This window comes from Bradysia coprophila, unplaced genomic scaffold, assembly GCF_014529535.1.
Source record: "Bradysia coprophila strain Holo2 unplaced genomic scaffold, BU_Bcop_v1 contig_138, whole genome shotgun sequence".
In the NCBI taxonomy this organism is placed as follows: Eukaryota; Metazoa; Arthropoda; class Insecta; order Diptera; family Sciaridae; genus Bradysia; species Bradysia coprophila.
Window position 1 is genome coordinate 6,194,101 of NW_023503409.1, and position 27,634 is coordinate 6,221,734.

The window sequence follows — 27,634 nt, forward strand, 5'->3', positions numbered from 1 at the left end:
TTTTTTTTCTCGTACATTATCTATGAATGACTGAGGTATATGGAATGATGACTGAGCGTAAATTTAATTGGTGCATGACCACTACACCATTACATTGTTAACATAATTAAGATGTAGCTAAGGTTGTACGAATGTTCATGAAATGATACAGTTAATTTGAACATTTTAATTGCATTTTAACAAATTAATTACGGATGTAAAGCGTCTGATGGAAACTATTAATCATAAACAATTCATTAATTTAAATGTTTTGTTTTTACGCATTTATGAGTGAATAAATTTGGTTTATGTAGAGCAGGTGAACATTTAGCAAAATAAGGGGAGACTAACACATAACAACAGGTATTCCGGCTACGATATGCTCATAAATTAGACAGAGATATTAGGGTCATGCGTATCTTGGCACAGAATTTTACTTCTTATTTCTTTACAAGTATGAGTTGGATAACTTCGTGTGAGATAGACCCTGGCCTGTCATATGCCTGTGATGGGTGCGACAGGTATGACTGACTTAATTGTAATATTTTTCCATCTCTATTGCAGAACAAAAATTCGCCCATTGACGAATTCGTACCGAAGGCCGAACGACTTCTCCAGCAAAACCAAGCTCGACCAGAAGTTCTTGATGCAATGGGACAATCATTATCGCTAGCTTGGGCTGATGTGCTGAAGTTGCTGCAACAGAAGAAGCACATCCTAGACTTAAATGTAAATTTCCACGAAAAACTTGGCATCTGCAAAGGAAAGATGTCGGCCCTAGAGGTGGCGTGTCGGGACACAATGATACCAATTGAAATCGAATCGGTACAAGAGTTTCTGAATAAATTCAAACAACTTCGAATTGAGGTGCTGGCCTCAGTTATGGTAGCTCTGAAAGAAGGCAATGAGCTGCTGGCTAATTTGAGAGAATTGGCACATACCGGAACGGTAGACTCACGACCAGATCATATAAAGTACGAAGTGAAAAAGTCGATACATCAGGTCGAAAAATGGTTAGAGGAATTGCACGACCGTAGAAATATCTTGGAATCAGCTTGGCAAACGAGAAAAATTCAGTTGGAACAATGTCTGGCATTGGCGATTTTCGCCAAGGAACTGGGTGATGTGGAAACGGTTTTGAAAAACCGTAAAAATGAATTGAGTAGCATGCCAAATCTAGGTGATTCTGAGTCGTCCGCCATCCACCTGCTTCAAGACTACATTGCACTGAAACAGGATGCTGTAAGTTTACGTGACAAAGCATTGAAGATTACAAGAGCAACGGAGAAATTGGTAACAACGGGTTGCTTTGCTGGCGATGAAGCTTGCAGTAGAGCATACAGCGTGTTGAATGGCTGTGTTGAGTATTTAGATTCGATTGAACAGATTGAGAGCTTATTGGTCCAGTCGAAGGAGTTCTTTGCCAAAGCAGAAAAAGCCTTGTCAGTATTAGAAAAACTGGAAATTGAGGTGTCAACATCAAAACATGCCGACGGATCCAGTGAAGCCATCAACATTCATGCAAAAGTGTTAGACGAAATAGTTGGACTTACGGAAGAGCCACTTCGTTTGGGCTATGCAATTTTGGCAGAAATCGGTCGGTCGAATGCTAATGTATCCGGAATCGAAAGGGTCATAGAGGACATTGAGAATCGAAAGATTTATTTGGAAGAAATTTGCACAATAAACAGCGAGCATAGTCTTAAAGTGTCGGAATCGTTGAACGCGTTCCTGGAGAAACATAACAAAATTCTGTCCTGGCTGGTATCAATCGCTGAAGCTTCTTTGCGCAATAGTAATAGTATGGGGACTTCGCTACCTGAATGTAATGACTTTCTCAAAGTCCATCATCAACTTTTGTCTGATTTGGAGGTGAGTTCTGTAATTCCTAACGCGTTTCTCAACTCGAAACTAATTTGCTTCTCTATTCACAGGCAAGAGGAAACGAAATTAACAATCAGCTATTAACAGTAACTCAAATCCTAAACGAAATCGAAGACGATCAACGAAAAGATATTGACCAGAAGGTCGACGCAATTCACACCCATTGGATAGAATTGAAAAATATCGTGGAAAATCGTGTGGATTTGGTGTCGATACTAATTCAGTTCTTGAAATTGGCAGACAGCTTGTCGAATATGTTTAACTATTTGGAAAATGTTCTGAAAAGTGTTCCCGAGGAGGAAAAGATGAACCAGTTGAATAACATATGGAGTAAGGTGCAACCGGCCTATGCCCAGTTGAAAAGTGAAGGGGAACGTTTCATAGACGAAACGTCTAAGGTAAATATTGAACCTATCCAATGTGGTCGTCCCACTATTCCTGATATCCTGATGCGCTTGATCAATCAATTCATAGCAAAATTTTCCGAATTTACACGGATTCGGCTAAAGTTATTGTTATTGTCTAATTAAACATAGCCTTACTTGGAAGCAACTCGTTCAAAGGCCAAACCGATTCACAACGGAATGCTAAAATATATGTTATATCCTACGAGAGGGGAAGGTCTTATGTGTGGGGATCATGTACAAGAAACTTCATGCACTAAGTGTCGTCTATATAGTGAATATCACTCCTCTCTTTCAACTCGGTTTGTTCTATTTTCAGTCTCTGAATGCCCTACAATGTAGAGCAGAGTAGTCTCCATGTAAAAGTTAAAATATGAATAAATTTCGACGAGCGGCATAGGGCAAAATATTCTTCACTCACTAATCTAATTAATGGTCAGTTACCATTAACTCAGACGAATAATGAAATGGCACGACAGCGCCAATTTAATCATTTCAGTTTACATTCTGCTATTTTGTCATTCTATAAGAGCATTGCTATAATGCTTGTATAACGTGCGTCTTCTTCTCACAATTATGAGTAAAGATTACCTGAACGTCCGTAGACGACTAGTAAACACAACTGATGTGGAAAATCTTGTGGAAAATATGTAGGTGGTTCAAGAAAGTGTCTGATACCTAATTACACCACACAGACAGCACTGTACCACACAATCACACAATCACACAATCACACAAACGTAATTAACGAGTCTATTACTTCTTTCGCTGTACGCATTTCCAACAGACATACAAAATCATTCGTTACTTCATTATTCGTGACGTACATTTTGCTATATATAACACTGAATTAGCCAGAGCTCATAGCTCGTTTTTGCCGTTGGCTGTCGATTTCAGATTGGTTGACCCGTATGCAGAGAGTAAAATTTGCGACCTTTTCTTAGAGAGCAGACGTCCTACTTATGTGTTTCTCAGTAACAAATAGTCTTCTTTTCCAAATTAAGGAAATATGATTGGAAATCTGACTTGATTTTAGCGGTTTTTAGAAACAGTTCATAGAGTCGTGTTAATTTCTGGATTGTTATATCTTTGACTTTGTTTTATCTGCCTAGAACGATAGTCTCGGCTCGGTAAATAACTTCTAAATCGACAAAATAAACATTTTGGACAGAGGTGCATAATCTGCTATTATGTTTTCTTAGTTACAGGGGAGGTCAATCAAATTTCAGCCTAAGTTTGCTGATTTTCAGCTGGTGCACTCATACCCATACAAACAAAACTGGTTATGAGTGTTTATACGGATTTAACAGTACACGCATACACGCATGGGTCAGGCAGCTTAGAGAAAATTTTGATTTGTGGAAATTCGGGAGAACACTTTTAATTTGTCGATACTAAATTTGTGGTAATATGAGAAGTAAAGATCAATTTTATGCCCATTTGAATGAGAGAACACTAAGTTTGCTTGGAGAACATCTGTAAGATTTCTGACCCATGCGTGATAGTGGTAGAACCCTATAAACAGTGGTGTGTATTAGTGAATCATCTAAAAATCAGCTGAAAAATTTCGGTTGAAATTTGAGCCTTTTCCTGTACCCAAGTCATGCATCTTACGTTAAAGTTTTACTCGCCTGCAATTGGTTAATTTATTTACCGATATTTAAAATTTTTTTTAGAAAATTACAGTGAACGACATCTCAAATGTCACTGTCAAATTTTTCTGAGAATTTTATTGTGTCATTGCAAATTCACAATGACATTCTCTGAAAAAAATGACAGTGAGACATTTGAGATGTCGTTCACTGTAACCAAATTTATGTTAAATTTTCGGTAAATGGTACATTTTACGAAATTTGGTAAATTTTACCAATAATAGGACCTATGGCTCGATAAATTATAGCTAAGGAAACATCAAGCATACTGAATCGTAAAACTGGACTGACTGTAATTTGAATTCACATTATTTAATGCAACCGTTGAATGAAGAAGAGCGACTGCTGGTAATGAAATCCATAAGACCTTTTTCATTACAGGAGTTATTTTACTTGAGGAAAAAGGGTTAGTAGACAGTTTTCTGTAAAAAAAACGTCGGTAGAAAACGTTGTTTTCAATTAAAATAATTCTGAGTTCGGTGAAGCCGCCGTATTACGCTCACAGTCGTAATGTCTTTGCCACATAATCAAGAAACAAATAAAAAACGAAAATTCACTCACTACATGACAACTTTCTGTTTTTATTTATACATTTTCCACATCTATTTTCTTTCAAATGTGAAAATATATCCGAACATCTCGTACTTTAATACATTAATTTTATTTTTGTGTTATTTATTTCTGCGTTCCGTCAAACGTTGATATTCCAGCACCATTCAGTTAATCTCTGGCTCTTCTCCAATCTTCATCGTTCACATTTCGCTTGCTTCTTTTTTCCGATTCTCATGTATAATATCTCTCGAACAATAATTGTTTAACGGTCGCAGTAAAAACGCATCTATTTATGTAACAGGTCGCGGACCCATATCTTGAGACGAAAAGTGCATGTCGTCGCGTTGAGGAAATACTAAACGATTTTCGTGGTCGACAATTCAATATAACCGAGAGCTGGGAAAGCTGGACCACTCGTTTGGTTGAGCAACGAGAGACTGAGTTACTCTATGAAACCATCATGACCGAAAATACTAACGTAAGTCGATGGGGGAAGTGCATTATCGTCCTTCGGGAATCTTAACTTATCTTTCTTTCGAACAGAAAATTAATGCTGCAACAAAACTGGACGCTCAATTGTATCCCGTATTAACGACACCATCCGATGAACCGGCTACAATAAAACAGTTTGTGAGTGATAAACTCAGTGGAGTTCTATCAGAAATCGCTAAGGCCTCAAACGAAATCGATAATCGCATTCACACAACATCAACACTGCAACCCAAAGACGAAGAAACGCGCGACAAAGTGAAACAAGTGATAAGAAATTTGTATGGAATCAAAGACAAACTATCGGCGATAAGCTCCAACTATCGCATGTTGTTGGAATCGTTAATTTCGTTTTTGGGTAACATTGTCAATACACAAACCGAAATAGAAACCTATTTCCGTAACAAATCACAACAGTCTGTCAATCACGATGGTAACGTTGACGCGGTGCTTTCCGATCATGAACGGTTTAAGGATCGAATAATGCAACAGTTTCGGGAGTTGATTGCGGAAAGTGAACGAATCATCGACGTTGTACGCGATCAAGAGCCTGACGGTGCGAAGGAACATGATGCGGATAGAATAATCAGACTGTTAGAACAGTTACGTGTTGTGTTTGAGATGCAGAGTGATGGTAGAAGTAGTGAGTTGACTGAGAAGAAGAAACAGAGTGTTATAATGAAGTTTAACAAAGAACTCAACGAAATTCATCAAAATTTGGATGATATTACGAAACAGTTGAATGATACTCAAGGACAATATGGTGAAACTACTGCTTCTGCTCGGACTATAGCTCTCGGGTTCGAGTACTTCGAACGGACCATACAGGTAGGTCGAATTTTTTTTTTGTTCAATCGAATGATAAGTGATCCGAGTGTGATGGTCGTGTTTTATGATTCACAAGAAATATAAGCCATTGGTTGAGTGACCTTTCCAGTTTTCATTGTTATTAACATTGTCTCGACTCTGATGACAATTAATCAGGATTTTGGGGGAAAACCTCTTTTCACTGCCAAGTCTAAGAGAAAATAAATTTTCATTTTTTCAAAATGGATTGCCGCCAACCCACAGTTCTTTTTGTAATTTGTAGGGCATTTAAATTTGCTTACACATTAAATTGGATTATATTTTTATATAAATGATGCACCTACGTCATATAAAGACGCACATCAACGCTTCACTCACAATAATCTCTTTCGAAGCCATAAACAAACTATATCCAAGCAGTGCCAAAATTATACTTGTTCTCTCTCGCCATCCCGAATTTCGCTTCCAAGTAAACCGCACTGTACAATTATAATATGACCGAACCCGGTTTCAGCTGTTGCATATTATTCACATTATGTGCATACGAGTGCGTGATAATCCATTGCCATTGTGAAAGATCATCAACTTTTCGGAAAATATGCAACTTGTGCTCAGCACAACACGAACTGGAAATAAAACGATTTTACGATGTGCCACTAAAAAATGATTTAATTTCTGATTTTCGGCGTGTAACTTCTTGTCTTATTGCCAATTTACAATTATACGATAAATAATGTAGTCCGGTCGGTTCGAATTTAAATTGAATTAATTTTTTTCGGAAATATTTTGACCCCGCCGGATTGATGGAAGTTTTGCAAATGAAAATTAAATTTTCTAGCTCATGGAAAAACGAATCGACAATTTCATTCACACATCGGAAAGTATTAGCAAAACATATCCGGATATTGGACGATTTGTTGATGATGAAGTGCAGAAATTGAGACAACGGTGGGATGATATTCGTACGCGCACGCAAAATACACGCAGGACGATAGATTTGGCTAACGAATATTTTGAATTGGCTGATGGTGTAAGTAAAATTAAGATTATTTTTGATGTGTTGTTATGATGGTGGCACCGATGTTTGAGATTTGTGTAAGATTTACGTTTTTAAATGCAGACGTTTATCGTTTTATATGATTGGCGATTATATTGACGCGTGTTTCAGCGGATATTTTTAGACTTTATGATGCAATTAATCGTCAGATCATTTCTTAGCGAAAATTAAATTGATTTTCTTCTTCAAAATAACATTTGTTCGGCCGCTAGCCGCTACATTTAGATTTATGTTCAGAAGAAGAAAAGATTCGGGTCAAAGTTGCTTTATCTGTAGCCCTACACTTTAATCGAAACTTAATTGAGTAACTCCACGGCAGAGTAAAATAAACCGGGCAGGAGCGGTTCATTTTTGAAACGTCAGGGACCTAATACGCTGTATGAAAATGAACTCGAGTGATCTAAATTGAATTTATTTTATTCGCAAAAAATTCAGCTACTAGATAATTCAGGTCCCTAGTCAGATCCAGCGCTCCTGCCTGATTTACTTTACTCTGTTGTGGTAACTCTAAATGTTTCCTCAGATTGAACAGACGTACCGGGACCACAACAACAATCTTCAAAATATCACCAACCAAATAATTCACATCAAAACTTACAACGAAGCAAAGAGTCTCACCACCACCATCGACAACTACATTACAAACAATGAAGCCCAGCAATTGGACCGACTCAAATCTCTATCCAATTTGTCCAACAAAATCTACGGATTCGATAAGACCGTCCCCATGTACACCGACAACATCTCGTTGTTCCAGTCGTTCTTCAAACTAAAGTCTGATTTGAGCACGCTTGCCGATCAATTCAAATCCGAAGAAGCAGCCAGACAACAAAATTCCAAAGATGAAGTCGACAAACGTGTGGTGGAGGTTCAATTCAACCGGCAAGAAATGGTTCCCGCATTGAGTGAAACGAAATATGAACATCCAGTGTTCACACAACCGTTGTGCGACGCAACGATTCAGGAAGGTGACAAAATCATACTGCAATGTGTGGCGAAAGGTTATCCCGAACCGTCTATCGAATGGTTCAAAGATCAATTGTCTATTCAGCACAATCCGGACTATCACCGCAAGTATGAGAATGGCCTGTGCACCTTATCCATCGAGGAAACTTTTGCTGAGGATTCGGCCCGGTTCAGTTGCAAGGCATCAAACTGTGTTGGTGCTACCGAAACGACATGCATGTTGACTGTTAAGGAAGCGCAACTGGATGAGATGTTGGTGCCACCGAATTTTGTGAAATTTTTGGAAAATGGTTTCGCCAAAGAGGGAGGATCATTTGAGTTCCGTTGTACTGTTACTGGCAATCCGTTACCCACAGTGCAGTGGTTCAAAAATGATGTGTGTGTCGATAACGTGAAAGACTACTGCATTTCATACAACAACGGTGAGGCCGTTCTACGATTCGAAGAAGTATTCTTGGAGGATCAGGCGGTGTTCACCTGTAAAGCCACGAATATGGTCGGAATAGCGCAATGCAGTGCCGGCTTGAGCGTTCAATGTAAACACACAGTTCATTGCTTTATCGTGGAAAAAATTTGTTTACCAAAATTTCAAACATTTCAGCTCTACAGCCGTCGGAAATGCCGGTATTCCGTGTACCACTCACTAACATTATGGCAAGAGTTGGACAGAAGATTAAACTTGAATGTGAAATTACTGGAACACCCCGGCCTCAGATCTTTTGGAGTCACAATGGAAAACCGTTCAGTGGACGCGATTTTAAGGTGAGTAGCTGCGCAGCTGGGTTGAATCATCGCTGTTTGTTGAATGTAAAATGTTCACTGGTCTCCGTTGGGTTTAAAGTCTAATGACGGAGCATCAGAGTACAAAAAGGTTAAGTTTAAGCCGGCCATAAATTCAATCCGAACGCAAACGGTCAACCATTAACATATAAATTAGCAGCCATTTGAGTAACAAACAATAAATTTCGTTGCCAAATTGTGTAGGTTGTCGTGGATGCATTATATCGTAAAAATACAAATTACAAAATGGCATGTAATCTGCGCTCGCTTCGAACCGTCCTCTGTATACAAACAATTTTAAAAATAAATTTTCAGTATAAATGTGACGGCACATACATACATCGCGTTCATAATTTTCCTTTTCTTTTTTACTCGAAATTGCGCTCGTAAACCCCGCACATTAATTTTCATCTTCACATTCTCTCAACCGTGTAAACTAAAAATTTTCCTTTCGAATAAAAATTTCAGTCGCAGTACGACAACGAACGTGCTACATTGGTCATACCAGAAGCGTTTCCCAAAGACGCTGGAGTGTATATTGTAACGGCAAAAAATTTAGCTGGTGAAGCGTACAGTTCGTGTAATGTATCCGTCAAGGGACGATTACCTAATGAGACATCCGATTCAGAACTAGCTAGTGATATGGAACCGGTGAAACCGTCCGTCCAGCTGCCATTAAAAGATATTAGTGTATTCGAAGGTAAACCAGTTCGCTTAGACTGTGTCATTGTTGCTCAACCGGAACCGGAAGTGATTTGGTATCACAACAATCGGCCAGTCAAAGAATCGGTTGATGTTCAGTTAGTTTTTCAAGGCGATCGCTGTTCACTGATCATACAAGAAGCTTATTTGGAAGACGGTGGAGATTATCGGGTCGTAGCTATTAATTCGGCTGGTGAAGCATCAAGCAGTTGTACATTGTCGATAACGCCATTGAATGAATTAGAACCGGCTACGCGGTCACAGAACGAGCGAATTCTACCATCCGAAATGCCACCGAAATTCGAACGGTTGTTAAGCGACATCCTAGCTGATGAGGGCGAAGTGATTGAATTTGAGTGTTCGCTGGTTGGGGATCCAAAACCGTTGATCAAGTGGTATTTGAACAATAAAGAAATTTTTGAAAGTGATCGCATTCAGTTCAAACAAAATGAGGACGGAACGGTGAAGTTAATCATTCATAACGTTACAAATTCGGACAAAGGTGTGTACACAGTGAAAGCATCAAATTCTTGTGGTGATGCCAAATGCTTTTCGCATTTGATTGTGAAGTCGGTCAATGCACCCGAATCGTTAAATATCCAAATACAACAACCGGAAATTGAATCACATTTGGTGTGTCCCACGTTTAAGGAACTGTTTAAAGATAAAACCGTTCAAATCGACGAGCCAGCTAAATTTGAGTGTATCGTTGTTGGTAAGCCAACACCGAAAATCAAGTGGTTCTTTAATGACCAGCCTGTGGCTGGAAAGAATTTCCTAGTCTCAACGAGCGGCGATCGACAAGTTCTCACCATACCAAAAGTGCTTAGTGAAACTGTTGGAAAAATTTCATGTGTAGCTGAAAATGATGTGGGAAAAGCCACCTGTGTGGCGTATCTCAGTTTACAGGGAGATTTCAATGCACCGTCATCACAACAGTCCCAAAGATACATCGAGGAACATAATACGGGGTCGTCCAACGTTACGATCCGTAAGCAAGTGTTCACCACAACACATACATCGCAAATCAATACTTTCGACAACGCGAATGGAATTCCGCAGACTCAAGTCCACGCTTTCAGTTCCAAGCTGGATCAATCGGTGAAAAAAACCGGAGACCAAAGTCCAGAAGTTCTGGAATCCAAACAGTTCCAAGAGTATCGACAGATTAACGATCTACCGCCACAAATGCAACAGAGGTCGATTGTTAATTTCATAAAGCCAACCGGCAGCGAAACGGTACCAGAACTACCAAAGATCGTTCGGAAAAATATGTCACCGAGATTCGTTTCGCCATTGGTTGGAAAGATTGTGGATCAAGGGAGTGACGTTATGTTGGAAGCTATAGTCGATGGGTATCCAGTTCCCGATTTAGTTGTAACTAAGAATGGAGAACCGCTGATCCCGAGCGCAAACGTTTCTATTGTTCATAAGTTAAACAAAATCAACATCGAGCTGAGACACGTTGGTGTCGAAGATGCTGGACGTTATTCGTGTACAGCCTCCAATCCAGCTGGAAGCTCTACCAGCACTGCCGACGTCGTCGTAAAAAGTAGTTGCTGATAATTGTTGTCGAATGAACCAAGGTTTCTAATAATGCTTAACTCGTTGCAGAATCCATTTTCCCGCCAGTCTTTGGCCACCGACTTCAGGCACAGGTTGCAAAGAGAGGAGAACGAATTCGTATGGATGTTGAAGTATCTGGTACGCCGAGTCCTACTGTCACATGGTTCAAAGACAATCAACCGCTCAGCAACAAAACTGAAAGCTACAGCATAAAACAATCCGGAAACAATCACACGCTTATCATTGAAGCTGGTTAGTAGCATGGCACACGAAACCGAAGCAAATTCTTTTAATTAAATTCTTCATTTTAGCTCATGTCCAGGATGCTGGAAAGTATATGGTTCGTGCTGTGAATGCTGGCGGTGAAGCGCAAAGTATTGCCGACTTTGCAGTGATGGAACCTACACCGGAACGAATGGTCGAGGTGGTTAAAACGGTTGTCTTCGATAATGTGAATGACAAAAAGGTAACGTTTGATTCGTTGGTCAGTGAAACCATTCATATTTTGCATTCGAAGTCACTGCACCTGAATAATCTTTCTCTCTTTTTCTTTTCTCAACTTTCGTAACACTTCATAGGAGACGGGAATCCCTATAACAACTAATCTTCCTAGTTCATTCCATTCCCCACAATTATCCGACTTAAACACCCACGCCACCTCAGAGCAAACAATTATCACAGAAACCACACACACTACCGAAGCCACTATGCGCATGGAACACAAGCCCGCGTATCCTGATATACTAACGACACACACACAAAACACTCAAATAGATCACGCTCCTGTTAAATCTCAAAGCGTCTTTGCTGACGCATGTTTGAAGAGTCTCGATTCGACTACGAATGAACAACCCATTCAAATATCGAAAATAATTACGGAAGACAAATCGATCGATTCGTCATCGATTCCGAAAAGTGCTGCTCTCAATTTCTTTGCCAATAAATTGAAAGCTGATGAGACGGTGATGGCCGCTATTCCCGAAGAAAAGTACACAAAATTCGAACAACTAAACCGACCTGCGCTCATTATGCCAGACACGGTGGACGGTAAAGCTAACACAAATCCGATGACATTGAACAATGAACTCGCCGGTTTGAATTTAGTACCGGGCACACCACCAGAAATTGGATTCATGCCAAAATTGGACGAACTGAAACATGAAAGTGTCACCGATCAAATAAAGAAATTGGAAGAGACACACATTGCCGTAAAATTGGTGCCAGAGGTTAAACGAACCGAAACGTTTTCAAAGGAGTTCATTCAAACGAGTCATGTAGTAACTGAACCAATCATTCGGCCGCAAGCACATCACGTGAAGGATGAACAACCAACTGCATTCAGATGTGCTTCACCGAGGCCATCAGCTGACGGTGTTGCTATGGACAAACTTTGGTCGACGCCAAAGACTCTGCACCCAGAAAGACATTTCGATACAGCCAACTATCACACAAGCAAGAACGAGTTTGCTGAGGAGAAAAGTTCGTACAACAAATTTACCACGGTCATCGAATCGAATGGAGAACCAAAAGATCAAAATGAACCGGTGACTACGGAACGCAAAACGTCGACTAAAGAAACTGCCAAAATGTTCGAAGAAAAAATTAAAGAATTGGAAAACTCACCCAGACATGACTACGATTTAAAGGCACCGGGAATGGTTCAGCAAATTATCCCTCGACCACAGTTGGAGCGACCAAAATCAGTTCAAGAATGCGCCTTACCAGACATTTATCTAGAGCCAGGATCACCGCCGGAAATATGCTATGCACCCAGGACGGAACGAAAAACACTTGAAAGAAAGCATTCGTTAGTCGAAACAATTGAGCAAGTTGTACAACAAGAAGGTCCCTCTAAAGTTCTACCTGGTTCTGTGCGAATGGTTCCTCCACCACCAAAAAAAGAAAAGTTGAACCAGGAGGCGTTTCCATCGAAACCATCTAAGCCGGAACTTCCTAAGGATACTAGTTTTCCGATATCTCAACCTAAGCTGCCAGAATTAGAGGCTTTTCCATTCACTCCAGAACCGGAGCAACCCAAACCAGAAAAGCTTCCTCCACCTCCAACGCCATCTAAGTTCGTTCGTGTTACATTCGCTGACAGTGATTACAGTGACACCGATACTAAGATATCGTCAAAATGGACTCCCGGAGACAGCGAATCAGAGGAATGCAAATATGCGCCAGTACAGCCTCCGATTGCTGCAAATCAACGACCACAACAACAGAATGCTGCAGCCCCATCACCGTGTCAATTTGAAATTCCGAAGCAAATTAATGGTGATACCCGTCCATTGGTACAACCGGTGCAAGTAGATACAATTAAACACAAGCCAAAAGTAGTCAGCGGATATATGGCTGACACTGAAGAAGTGTATCACAAAATGACTTCATCCGAACACAAATACGAAAGTTCGAACTCCGTACATCACAGCAAGCAAATGTTTGAGGCAATGTCGAACCAACAAAAAGCTTCCTACTCCAACACAAATCAAACACAGACAACATCCACTCCTGTTCCTCCCACAAAACATTACAGGCATTACGTTCAAAAGCACGACACAAAAGATGAATCATCCGGACAATATGAGAAGGTTCGCTTTGATTCGAAAAATGTGCAAAGGGGGAACCACTAAAGAGTCGGACGATTTGCGAAATTTTTAGAGAAAACTTGAAATTCTATCGGAGTAATGGAATCGAATTAATTTTTGGAAATTATACTTTAGTGATACCCCCTTGAAGATGGCACACTTTGTTGCGAAAGGTCGATGTTGTGATTTTATTGCGTTCGTTTTACTTATTTAATCGTTTGGTGTGGTGTTTTCATAGATAAAAATTTGCATGAAGATTTCGCTTAGGGTTTCAAGGTGTTCCCAGAAAATTTGTTAGTTATGTAGGAACAGACGAGTTGTTGCTGGACGTCAATATTAACAAGACATTTTTAAAAATTTGAAAACAAACTTCCAAAATGAAAAATATTAAAAGTTAAGGAAAGTTTATTAATTTGACGACCAGACCACGTAATATGCTACTCAGCTCTGTGTGTTTTGAAATTTTCTTCAGCTTCCACCAACAACAACTCTACAAAAACATAAAAGAGCATTTTATCTTCTGGTAAAAAACTTTTCGTCATTTCAAAATTATATTACTGATCCAGCTGCTCTTTGTAGATTTCCCTCCTTTGTATGTATGTTCGGAGAGGCGACATTTCTACACCGTCAATATCGTCAGGAACGATCATATCGTTTTTCAGACGATAATTTCGTTCCTGATGTTATCGTTCCTGACCGTGTAGAAGTGTTCCGCCACCTGTATTGTCCACCTTTGCATGCTCAAAAGCTGTAGAAATAGAAAACAAGAATAGACCGGCTAAAGCCTGGTGAGGTCTTTTTTCTAATTTCTGTTTGGAACTACCAACTACCAACTATTTGACCTACCAAAACTACCAAATTTTCGAATTGCAATGTTAACTGTGAGCTATCGGTGATCAGATAACAAATAATTATTATTTGCCTGGTGTCGATATGCTCATGGTGGCTTTGCAATTTTGAATGTCAATCCATCTCGCAACTACCAACTACCAAAGCTACCGACTACCAAATTTCCGATTTATAAATAGCCGAGCATGTAGAATAATTTCGTCAGTCGGTGCGTAGTTCTCGAATAGTAAACATCTCTTCCCCAAAAATTACGTTTGGAAGTCAATTATAGCCTTGGTAGTCCAACTACCAAATTTTCGAATTGCAATGTTAACTGTGAGCTATCGGTGATCAGATAACAAATAATTATTATTTGCCTGGTGTCGATATGCTCATGGTGGCTTTGCAATTTTGAATGTTAATCCATCTCGCAACTACCTACTACCAAAGCTACCGACTACCAAATTTCGGATTTATAAATAGTCGAGCATGTAGAATAATTTCGTCAGTCGGTGCGTAGTTCTCGAATAGTAAACATCTCTTTCCCAAAAATTACGTTTGGAAGTCAATTATAGCCTTGGTAGTCCAACTACCAACTACCAAATTTTCGAATTGCAATGTTAACTGTGAGCTATCGGTGATCAGATAACAAATAATTATTATTTGCCTGGTGTCGATATGCTCATGGTGGCTTTGCAATTTTGAATGTCAATCCATCTCGCAACTACCAACTACCAAAGCTACCGACTACCAAATTTCGGATTTATAAATAGTCGATCATGTAGAATAATTTCGTCAGTCGGTGCGTAGTTCTCGAATAGTAAACATCTCTTTCCCAAAAATTACGTTTGGAAGTCAATTATAGCCTTGGTGGTCCAACTACCAACTACCAAATTTTCGAATTGCAATGTTAACTGTGAGCTATCGGTGATCAGATAACAAATAATTATTATTTGCCTGGTGTCGATATGCTCATGGTGGCTTTGCAATTTTGAATGTTAATCCAGCTCGAAACTACCAACCACCAAAAATACCAACTACCGACTGAGAGCTACCAAAACTTTGTGGAACAGACAGACGGACAGACAGACGGACAGACAGACAAACCGGCCATAATAGGGTATTTTTTCTAGAAGAAAAAAGACCTAAAAATATACATGAATTAGTTAGCATCACACCGCTTGGATGACTTCGAAGGCTCAAAGATCCGAAGAAACAAAACCATGGGTTCCAAACGAACTGGAAAATGTTATCTCGGAAAATTTATATTTCTGTGTAGAGACTTTGGAAACAACTGAAGGGGATTCTAATAGAAACAAATTTGAATTTTACTTTTAAGAAACAAACACGACATATTGTTGCGCTTATTAGGCTAAGTCGCTAAGTTCATAATTTTTTTCTTTCTTCACTTAATCCTTGCATGATTATTTTGTGTTTGTTAATGGAAGCATGGTGAAATGTACAATCAAGTCCTTATTCATTTTCAATCGAAACATGAAGGCGATACATTATCGGACATGGAAATAGTAACCGCTAAATCTTTTCGTAAAAAAATTGGATATTCGGAAATCGAGTCTTTGCTAAACAAAGCACCGGAAATCAGTTTTAAGTTTTTGTTTAACGGGAAATTTTGACTCGGTTAACGGGAAGAAAACATTATCTCTGTGCTCGTACATAATAACACAAGTTCCTCTGTAAAACTACGCCAAGCATTTTCATTGTGAAAGATTATATCCCCAAAACAATCAGTCATTTTTGGCATCCTCAAATTTAAAAATTAACTTTTAAGGACATCGCAGAAATCGCAGAGTTAATGTCCAACTTTTGTCGGAATAGTAATAAGGAACTGTGATTTGGTTTGTTAGTCAATCATAATTTCTTCTCAATTCTTTTAAACATGTCGATTTATTAGAATGTGAGACTTAGATGTACAGTTGACTTTTGCTTCAAATATCCATCAAAGATGTTCATTTTCGCTAAATTACCATTTTACCATTCTCTTTCCAGAACTTCACCACTTCTTCGCTAATTCAGAAAAATATTTCGATGAATTCGAAAAGTATTAAATTCCACGAAGAACCACGGTCGGATCCGCTTCCATTCGTCCCAGAACCTAGTCGTCCCGTTATGTCAGTGAAAGTGCCACCACCTCCGAGTCCGTCTAAATTCGTCAAAGGTGAATTCAAAGAAAGCGATTACGAGAGTGATTACGATCGAAAAGTTCCGCCGGTTTGGCGACCATCGAATGATTCAGATTCGGAACCGATGTACTATAAGCCAATACGACCGATTCTAACGCCAACAGGACGCCAATCTAAATTGTCAGATGGGAAATCTCCCATTCCACCGACGGAATTTGAAAATCCTTTACAATTCGAAGGACCACCACGTCCCAAATTTGAACCAATCGATAAGCCCAAAACAAATTTTGTTAAAGCTGAACCAACTGCGAAGCCTGCTGCTCAGCAACAACTTTTCAAGCCGAAACCAGTTGCTGCACGACCAGTTCAACAACCAGCCTATCAACAGCAACCCAATCAATATCCGAAACAACCATGCAGATATTATACAGCTGTTGCTGGACCACCTCAACATATTGCTGCAGAAACATCGAACACGATGCACATGAGCGAATCCACTGAATCATCTCATCGCGTTGTTAACATGTCCCAAACAAAGAGAATCATTCAATTTGATGCAAGGAAAAGTGAATTCGAACAAAAATTGGAACCTTTCCCATATTCACCCGACCAACCTAGTTATACGCAACGTCCAAATCGTCTTCCTCCACCGCCAACACCTACCAAATTTGTTCCAGCCGAATTTCGTGAGAGCGATTACGAAAGTGAAGTAGAAGCTGCACGAATACGTCCGGTATGGACACCAAATCCATCCGACAGTGATGAGCCACAATATCGCAGAGTTAGTGCACCGCAACAATATCGATCAGCCAGTGTGCCAAGATCATACGGCCATAGTCGTGTTTTAACGCCCATGGAATTCGATACCAAGCCCATTGAAATGCCCAGAAAAATTGTGATTGAAACATCCGGCCCGAGAACGATTAACAAAACTCAAACACTGGACCGATATTCGTCGAAGAAAAGCCATTTCAACCAGTCGTCAACTAGGGATGACATCGAATTAAAGCCATCTTCACCGCCAAAATACGGTTTCATTCCGGGCCAAATGGTTAATCAAGCCGAACAGCATATGTACGACATGAATTCAACGTTTAAAACGAAGGCTCAACAGTTTGTTTCTGATGTTGTTCGAGACACACAGACACCGAACATACGACCAATATTGAAGAAAGATGGTAACGAAGGAGACAAGCCGCAAATCTATCGTGAGGATTCGAGAGTTTCGCAGTATGGTAAGTACTTTTGCAAAAAAAATCTTTGTATTTCTTAGCTTGTAAGGCATGGATTTAATCATCGAGAGGTTTCTTCTGCGACAGGAACAATTTATTGTTCCTGTTGATTTTACATAAACTGTAAATTGACTTAAATACCTACAGGCAGAGCGGAGTTACTTAATCTAAACGAAGAATTGCTTTATATTATTGGCGAAAGGTTTCTAATTGAGATTCGTTTGTGTTGTAGTCATTACAACCGATCCCAGCCCAATTTTCTTTCGGATTTTTTACTAAAACTTGTTCTCCAATTCAAATTACATCTGCAAAAAACAATGCGATGAAGCCTCTGAGTTACTGCTGTGTTACCTTAACAGAAACTTTAAACATTGGCCAAACTAATTTTCTTACAAAAAAAAATTGATTTTTCTTCTTTGTTTGTTTGTGTGTTCAACAATTAACCCTTTAAATGAAACAACAATATAATCTAGGAACGAAACACATCGATCCGAACACTGGTCTCATTTATTTCAAATACGATTTTGGCTACGAATTCGGCATAATATTCCCGGGCCAGGGGAAAAAAATTATTGGCGGTACAAGACACATAACTCACGATACATCACTGAACAGTAGTAAACCATTTCATGCATCTGCCAGTGACATAAATATCCCGGTTGTCCATGAGCGGACAGCGGCTGGGAATAGTAGTAATAATGGATATTCGCCACCGCATGAATATTTAAATACAAACGATCCAAAACGAAAGAGGCTTAGTTTGCCGGCTGAAATAGACGTTGATAACTTAACCAGAAGTACGCCAGATCGAATAACACCAAACTTTAAGCGAGGTACATTTTTATGAAATTTTGGTGGTCGTAGGATGTTGTGTCGATGTTGTCCAATGTTAGTTGTATAAGCTTTCTGTCTATTGTGCTAACTTTTGTTGATGGTAGTGCCGATCGACATCATTGTTATTACGAGCTTTTACGGCTTTTGACAAAAATTCTAAATTATTTAATTGGAAGACTCTAAGCAGAAATATGAGTAGGGATCGAAATCGGTTATTATAAGAATGCTGATGGTGCTACAAGCTACATATTTTGATACTTTCATGTTATTCATAAATGGAGCGTTTTCCTCATGAGAGGGACGACGAAACTAAAGTGGATTCATCAATGTTAAAAATATGAGAAACACGAAGTATGTGAGGAGAGTGTGAGAGGAAAGCTGCCGGCATTTATGAATGACGCTTTAAATGTTTATTGTTTAAATGTGAAAATATCTGTGTAATTTTCGTTAATGTCAAGCCTGTTATATGTGTTACGAATTGGTGGATTTTAAGCTTCTTCATAAACTATTATGTGAAAACTATTTCCGAAATAGTTCGTTAGTTCTAGAGATGTGTCCACGATTGTCACTTTCAGAAATATATTTCAATAAATGGACGACAGAATAGTTGTGAAAATAGTTGAAATCTGACCAATTTAGATGAATTTCTGCACTTTACTTACACATTGATATACAAATTGACACTGTTGTCTCGGTATTGTTAAAACAGAAAACAGAAAAACACTAAACACGATGTGTATTGTCACACTAGTGCCTAAAAAAGCATTTATCACTCAGTGGCATAAATAACTATTCAATTTATGTACCAAGCGTTTGGAAAAAATGATTGCTGCACTGTCCACCATGAAGAGTATTTTACAGGCGAGAGGGTCATAAAATTGCTGTTATTGTTTGTTAACCAAAAGAATTGGTTTGCTGCCATTGAACACATTGTAATCATATCCAAATTCGCGTAGAACTATTAATTTGCAAGCTCTTTGCTTATTCAAAAGTTTTAAATAGTAGTATATTATGTTGGATGCGGCGGAAGTCATTCATTACTTGAGGGATCAATTTTGTGATACGAGTTGCACTAACGAGTGTGTATTTAAGCAACAAGCTTTGGAAACTGTTATTTTGACAAGTGTAAAGTTCATTACACGAGTCAAAATAACAGTTTCCAAAGTTAGTTGTTTAAACTGCCCCAAATTACTTCCGGCATCCAACGTACTTTACTTTAATCACTGTACCATGCGGAAAATTGTAATTATATGGAGGACCAAACACGCATGTAATGATCACTTTCCACGAGGCACATGTAATGTCTACTTTCCGCATGGGTTAGCAATTAAAAACTATTTCGATGATGCGATAGAGAACTGTAGTTCGTTTGAAAAGAATAGATCAGTGTCAAATAACGGTTTCTCCTCTCAAAATAGTGTCAAATGAGTTGTCAATTTCACAAAGCTAACCTCAATCAATGACAGCTCCATATAAATTTTTGTAACATTGTGGTTAGTTTTGTGAAAATGACAGCTCATTTGACATCTCAAACGACATTGACAATGATCTATAGCAGTAATTTGCCGTAACAAATAACATTTAGTTTTCCCTGTGTTATCTTATTACTACATTAGATCCAGGCTTGACAGTGCCGGCTCTCAAGTTTTTAAGTAATTCTACAATGTAAGATTCTCGAAAAATTCATAAAATTTTCACATTTTCGGCGTTGTAATCAGGAGTGATGATCAAAAAATTTAGAAATTTTTAGAAAATATTTTTGAGAATCATTAGGAATTCGCAAATCTTAGTGCCTGTTACCTTATTGTAATATTGAATGTACAGTCCATACTCGCTGTTAAAATTATAATCATTTTTACTATCGTATCCTTGTTACGTTTCGTTTGTGCAACATTCGCTAAATTCTAATTCTAAGTTTTTGTAATGTTTTGTTTTTGTTTGTGTGCTTTAATTCCCCGGAGTGACCTAATGCCTAACTACAATTAAGGTCTTTCAGAGTAAGTGTCATGCAATGCTTTGTGATTATATTTGTTCAATGTTGTGTCAATTGCATTCTATGTAAATTTCCGCACCATTTTAGAACAATCATGGAATGGCAGAGCGACCACACCCATCACAAATTATGGATCGAGCCAAGATCAGGTTCCGAAGCGACCGCCAGTGTTTATAACAGTAAGCCAATCAATTCAATTCAAACGCAGATATTAATCAGTAATCGATCGATTTTAGCCCCTGAAAGATATTGCAGTGGTGAATGGAAATAGCGCCCGTTTCGAATGTATCGTACAATGTGATCCGTATCCGAATATTTCGTGGTCACGAAATGGTGTTCCACTAAATCAAAGTCCAAAACACGTAATCGAGTTCCGAAATGGTGTTTGTCGATTAACGATACCCCAGGCTTTTACAGGTAAAATTAAGCTCTGGAACAAACTCATTAAATGATGTTCGTTAAATGTTTTAACATTTTTGTTATACCTAAAGGGGATGCTGGCACATACACATGTACCGGTTCGAATAATATTGGAACCGTTGCAACATCAGCTGAGCTTTTAATACCCAGTGATCAATGGGGATCTAGGAAATAAATTATCGTGTGCTTTTATTACCGCGTAAGATTATATGTTTTTTCCGTTTCTTTATTTGCTTTAAATGTCTACAGACTACGACAATAAATTGTTATGGGATTGCACGAGCAAGGAATTATTATCACAGAAAAATTTTATTTTATTATCCCGACATTCAGTCATCACTTGAAATTTTACATTAAACTATGTTTGATTTTTGTTGTGTAATTTTTATTTTGAAGAAAATATATGAAGTGCTAAAACTATAAAGACGAAAAACTTTTTCTTTTTGAACGTTTTACGAACGGCAGGCGTATCACAACAAAATCATTAAATCTGCTACTTCAGTTGTGTAAAGTAAGTCAAAGGTTTTCTTACAAAATCTTTTACTTCATTCGCTTTAACATAAAGTTAAAGACCACATTAACCGGAGCACATCGCTTATTTTTGTCATTGATATAGATAACAAATGATTAGCCGTTAATATCAATAGAGTTTGATTGTATGTTGAATTCGGTGTTCCATGTCGTCAAATCAATGTTTCGGTTGCCTTTTCTGGACGTGTCAACATAGCAAAGACTTGTCTCTACTTCGAATTATTTACACTAAACATGTCGTGTGGCAACGCACTTCAAGCAAAAGTGCTATTAATTACAGCTGCCAAATAGAGTACTATTTTGTATGAAATTTTAGCCCCACTCTTTTTACATGTAAAATTTTGTATGGAGCAACTGTCAAGTTTCAGTACCCTATTTAGAGTACCACTTTGGCTTGAAGTGCGTTGCCTATGGTAAATTTAGGTAGAGCTAGAAACGTCAAAGTACATGACTCAAATGTCTCTAAAGTAGTTGAACGAATTCCAACAAGATCAACCCACATTTACTTTCTTATATGTCGAAGTACTTGAGTAGGAATTTAGTCTCTACTTTGAGAAACTAAGCTAGTTTCGTCGGATGTACCCTGCTAGAATACCGATTTCATCTATATGACCCTTAACACTCAGAAGAAAAGGTTGGAAATGGGTAAATTTGATCTGAAAAAAAATTGAGAGTTTCTATGGGCTGTTACGAATGACAAATTTCAACCACGGATTGTTCGACGAAGTGAACAATTTTACTGTACTTCATGATTCACACTTCCGCAACAAATACTTTCATTTCATAAGTTTTATTTTGCTATTTTAGAACAAACTGACCATTCTATTCGAAACACTAACTATCCGTAGTATACTCGGCAAAACTGAGCACACAGCTTGGTGGTCACTGTGCGAGTGAAACGCAGCGCTATTAATATAATAATTTGAATGTTTCTTTTAATCTCGATTCTCAAACAACGATCAACGACGACGATTCATGCTTACTACGAATTGGCAACGTTGTAAATTTTCCCCTCAGTACATAATGTGAAAATGAGGAAAATTTTGTGAAATATACGAAGATACCGGCTCGGCTGTGTGCTGCGATTAGTTTATTTAGTGTTATGTATAGCCTATATGTTCATTGATGGCGTCTATACGTAAACAATTGTTTTAACGCCGGTGAAATTTTCTTTGGTTGAGACACTTTAGAAACCAGGGCGATTGTCGGCTTTATTTACCAAAAAGGCGTAGATGTCTTATTTCATCTAAATGAGTTAAATAATAGTCAAAGGGAAGAGTTTACTAACGGGCGTAATCACAACATCCACACATTTTTCCGGATTTTTGCCATCCTCTCCCTTGCGTCTCATTTTCACGAAACCGCCTACCTCATATATGTGGACGCCATTATTACGTGACCCCTTATCCAATTCCAATCTTTTCCTATTTTCAATGAATATCGATCAAATACCGGCTGATAGCACAATTTTTTAAGTGGTGAAAAGAGACAGTTGCTGTTTCTTCACATTTCGCTCTGAAGTAGATTTCTAGATTACCACTCGCATTCAATTTTCGTTCGTTCATCGCATTTTATTGCTCATATGACAACCCACAAGAAAAGCCGGCACACTTAAAAGAGGTATTCCCTATGTTTGCCACGATTATATACTATCCTGCCACACCAAAATTCTATTTACTTTTAATTTGAGTAACCGTGGAATGTAGACGCAAGTTGAATTATTTTTAGTATATGGACGAGCTATATTTACATAATGTAAATGTGTGTTCAAGTCTTGGTTCAAGAGTACACTGTGTGTTTTTTGGCACCAAATTTAATAATATTTTGATTTTTACAAGAACCGCTTGAGGTACATTCACATACATTGCTTCGTGCAAGTTCAAGATTGATCGTGAAATGAGTAGTTCGCATGCGTTGAATTTAAGCCGTTAGTCAACGGAACTGATTCAAGATGTCGGGTGGTTTTGTTAAGAGTAGCGTTTACAATTTGCCATATAATTTTGGCGGGTAATTTTAAAGGTATCAAGTTCGAGTAATGATGTTACAATACCTCAAGAAAAAATAAGTGATGAGCCGGCTGATGGCGTGCCATTGCAGTAAAATTTATATTAATCATAATTAAGTATTAGATTTTATGCAGATCTGCTTAAAATGCTTTGAATAAAAGAAGTAAAAGATTCTATGATTACACCAACAAAATGCTCTTGTTGTATGTTAAAGATCAAACCAATCTAAACTGTAAATACTTCCTTCGTGACTAAATTTCGTTATTATTATTCGCCTAAAATAATGATATCCACATCTAGGGGAAAGCGGCAGACTTAGTTGTAGAAATATGAAATAAGGAACAGCAAGAAAACTCAGTGAATGTCGTTATTCCATGAACTTTGATAGGTTGGTTCGACCAACTTCAACAACTTACTTTGAATTTATTTCGTAAAATTCATTTTTCATACCTAGGACCCAAATATGAAATCCAATATGAAAAATACTATTCGTACCACGGACTAAAAGTCTTTTTTAGCGTATTCGATTCCAGACCTCGTCTTCGGCTCTGTCTGGAAACTTCTCACACGCCAAAAAAGACTTTTAATCCTAGGTACGAAATGTACTATTTCTTCAGTCACCTTTGGCTCTAAGTTTGTTTTCACATGATTTTCGGTTGATCCGAAGCAATTTCTGTTATGAAAATGTGATACCACAGTCAGGTCGTATTCAGTGTAAAATCAAATGAATAATCTCGACAACGAAATCGACATTCCATTTTATTAAATATTTTAAATATTTAGGAAACTCTAGAGCTCGTGGGTTTGCTCATGTCACATCAAGTAATTTAATTTCAAATTTATTACGTGATGAATGCATTCCAAATGCAATAAATTACGAAATTATTAAAAGAAAATTTATGAATTCAAAATAACTTGGAAAACTGCGGAAAATGGCTCCAATCCAATGCTTTAAGACTTCCATAATTAAAACAGATTTCGCATTTTCCCAATTTTTTTAAATTTTATTTTCTTGAAGTTTTTACTTTACAATAAATATCGGCGTAGTAATAGTTGTTAATTTCATGGACCAATAATAATATTCAGTAGCATTTAATCGTTACTTAAAATAATTGTTACGTTATGGCAGTGCCATAATGTAACGATTGACTGGATTTAGGAAATCTTTTAAAATGAAGGAATGAGCTCATAATTTTCAGAATATCCTAAAATTGATTTTGATTATAGAATGTCTCAATATCTCAGTTTTTCGTGATTCAACATTCACATTGCAAAAAAAAAAATCAACATTTGATGGAGAGTCATTTCGAAATTCATTTCAATTTCATTGTCCTAACACAATTACGTCTACTGGTTAATTGTTTTAGCGAACAAAGACAATTGCAATTGCAAGACTAGTTGAAATTTTTGCGGTGAATAATAGGGTCGCCTTTCAGCCGCATTAAATAAGCGACGCCAAGAGTTATGTTCTGAAGGGGTTATTTTCCTGACTGCTGTTGCCAGAAATAAATCTCAGGTCCAAATTTATCTTGTGCAGAAACTGTGATGAATGAACAACCGAAGCCACTTAACCATTATAGTGTAGATTTTTGCTGCTGTTAATGCTGGTACATTAATGAATATTGTTTTTTTTCAAAAAGACGATCAATTCTGTTCCTATTTTCACAAAATCAATTTTTCTTGCTCAACATTCTTTAAATATTTGAAAGAGTGTCAAATTAGTGGTGTTTAACTTGTTTTATTTTAAACATATCTGCACAGAAGTGTTAAAGAATTTGAGTTGTTTTAGCTGTCGGTACAGTCATTTTAATTTTGCACCTATTTATATCTCGGTAATATAAACGATAGATCATCAATTGATCGCTCAGTTTATTTGCAAAGCTATTCGATCGCGACAAAATTATGGTTGGTTTTTGGATTAAAAAAGGAACTACTCAGCGCAGTCAAGTAACATGTAATACCACAAAGTAGATTGATAATCTTGGTCCTTTACAAATAAAAGTTGGAAAAATCCTGGCGAAATTATTTTTCCATTTAGCCAGACCCATTGTGCAACATAATTTATGCTTACGGATGCTGTTTGGAACAAACATATAAATTCGACACACTCGTCTTCTTCGATGCGAGCGAGATTGTTGAACAATGAATCGATCGAAAATTGAATGGATCATTTCTTATATGCATGATAACGCATAATGAGCTGTTAAGAACAGTTCGCTAAATCTTCGATTGAATTCCGCACCCACCACTTTCAACTATTTCACACTGTTCCGAACGTTCTTTCTGACAATAATATTTATAAAATTCAAAGCGATCACTTTATAACGACCCAAATAAATAACGAATCCGTGTAAATTCCTGTTAGCAAAAATAGAAAAGTGATGCGAAAGAATTACACATTTTAGAGAGAAAAAGAAACTGAGTGAAAATATGCGCTGAATATACAAATATAGGACAGGATCAAGAAAACTGTGCAAAAAGTAAATTACCCAGAAAGCGATTTCTTTCAGTCAGTTTGAGTGATTACGCTTTTCCGTTTGAAGGCCAAACATGTAACATACACAGCAGATTATCCGTTTATCAAATTATCCGAAGCGAATAAATAAATGAATTAAAATCACAGTTTTTTGCCTAAAATCAAACGTGTGACACGAATGGACTAAAAGTCATCAAATGAAAATAATTTCGTATTTCGAGTAATTCTCATTCCTTTACTCCAGGAATTCAATCTCGGACTAGCGTTGTCAAAAGAACATAATCTAATTGACGTGTGAAAATGATTCATTACCGAATGACGATTTTCAAGGAAAACAAATGTGAAAGGAATGTCTCTCATCAACATGAAATTCTTATTTACACGAAAAAAAATATCTTTTTTTTTTTACTAAAAACCTATTGATCTTATTGCATTTACTAGTGGGTTCAGTTTTAGCTCAATGGAATGTGTTTTCTATTAGATAACTACGAGGAAAATGTTCTTACAGCGCGATAATTGATGATAATAAACTTAACAGGTGAAAGGTAACGTCTGATCTGAAAACTGAAATGTAATAGACATTCATTAAACAAAAATCTAAATTTCGGAAAAACATCTTGTAAGTTCAATGACGGTTTTATAAATTCAAAAATAAAATTTAATTTTAAAATTCTAGTCAAACATACTTATGATGGAATTTACCGTGTCAGTATTTCTTTATGATTTTCGGAAAGTTTTAGGCTAATTATAATCTATCTGATGAATACACATTTTAACTTTTCAAATCCTTAAAACGAACCCATGAGGATGAAATTTTGGGTCGACGATATCCACTAACTCGTTGAAAATCCGATAAAATTTAATTTGAAATTGCATTTAAAACGGCTCAGCTACAACATTGACAAAGCCATGACCCATGTCCTTGTATACAGAAAAACTAATGAAGTAATAGATTCTGCATCAGATGCTGGATGAAGCTTTAAACAAAAGAAGTAATAGAACTAACGGGTGCAATTGCGATGGTGTGCATATAAAATGCAGAATATTTATGTTCCATATAACCGGTAGATGAATTCCTAAAAATATTTCCAGCCGGATTTCAGTTCAATTTTATAAATGAAATAGTATATTACTATCTCGTTAAGACATTTTCTGTTTAGGCGTGTGCAAAGACACATTATAAGCGGTGTGTTTGTATGACCAATTTGGCCACAAATTTGGTTGACATTAACTGTATATTCACCGATTTATCTTTTTTCTGCTTTGCCAGGACATCATGGTTTCAGGAGATGTTTGTGGAACTGCTTTCATTCTCGGCATGATCATTTTCAAGATACAGAATCAGATCTATGTGAGGCTCAGATCTATTTGAAACTCAGTTTGGTCATCTTTTATCTTAAACGTTGATGTAATTTAAGCGAATGACTAAGATTTTCTTAGAGAATTTTCATTGGAAGTGTCGCAAAATAGTAACTTATTTTTTGATGACTTTTGGCTGTAATTATTCTAGAAAATATGACTAAATGACCCCAATTAATGAATTATCAAACTGTGTAACTGAATGAAAGTAAAATTTTCATAATTAAATTTAAAGTTTACCTCAGTGATCTCTCTATCTTCATATGAATAAGAATTTCTATTTTCATATTTTGTGCATCATAAATCCGTTGCACACATGAAAACTCGAACTCGAAAAATGTTGTTTTTCCACCGAATTTTGTAAACAAACTCAAAAACTAACATGAAT

The 27,634-nt window shown here is 37.5% G+C and overlaps 1 protein-coding gene across 2 annotated transcripts in view; it reads left to right on the forward strand.

Annotated features, from left to right (window-relative positions):
- The window catches only part of LOC119073731 (titin), a 50,688-nt gene extending 29,390 nt beyond the window's left edge, over positions 1-21,298 (forward strand). For both annotated transcript variants that reach the window (XM_037179363.1, XM_037179364.1), the window contains 16 exons: positions 544-1,851; positions 1,914-2,261; positions 4,773-4,949; positions 5,015-5,788; positions 6,606-6,797; positions 7,348-8,326; positions 8,392-8,552; positions 9,039-10,824; positions 10,887-11,090; positions 11,150-11,304; positions 11,417-13,429; positions 16,262-17,630; positions 18,101-18,460; positions 20,542-20,633; positions 20,691-20,871; positions 20,946-21,298. In XM_037179363.1, the coding sequence (XP_037035258.1) occupies positions 544-1,851; positions 1,914-2,261; positions 4,773-4,949; positions 5,015-5,788; positions 6,606-6,797; positions 7,348-8,326; positions 8,392-8,552; positions 9,039-10,824; positions 10,887-11,090; positions 11,150-11,304; positions 11,417-13,429; positions 16,262-17,630; positions 18,101-18,460; positions 20,542-20,633; positions 20,691-20,871; positions 20,946-21,049 (10,203 nt within the window). In that variant the 3' untranslated portion in view covers positions 21,050-21,298. The remainder of the gene's footprint in view (positions 1-543; positions 1,852-1,913; positions 2,262-4,772; positions 4,950-5,014; positions 5,789-6,605; positions 6,798-7,347; positions 8,327-8,391; positions 8,553-9,038; positions 10,825-10,886; positions 11,091-11,149; positions 11,305-11,416; positions 13,430-16,261; positions 17,631-18,100; positions 18,461-20,541; positions 20,634-20,690; positions 20,872-20,945) is intronic.
- Positions 21,299-27,634: the final 6,336 nt, after the last annotated feature.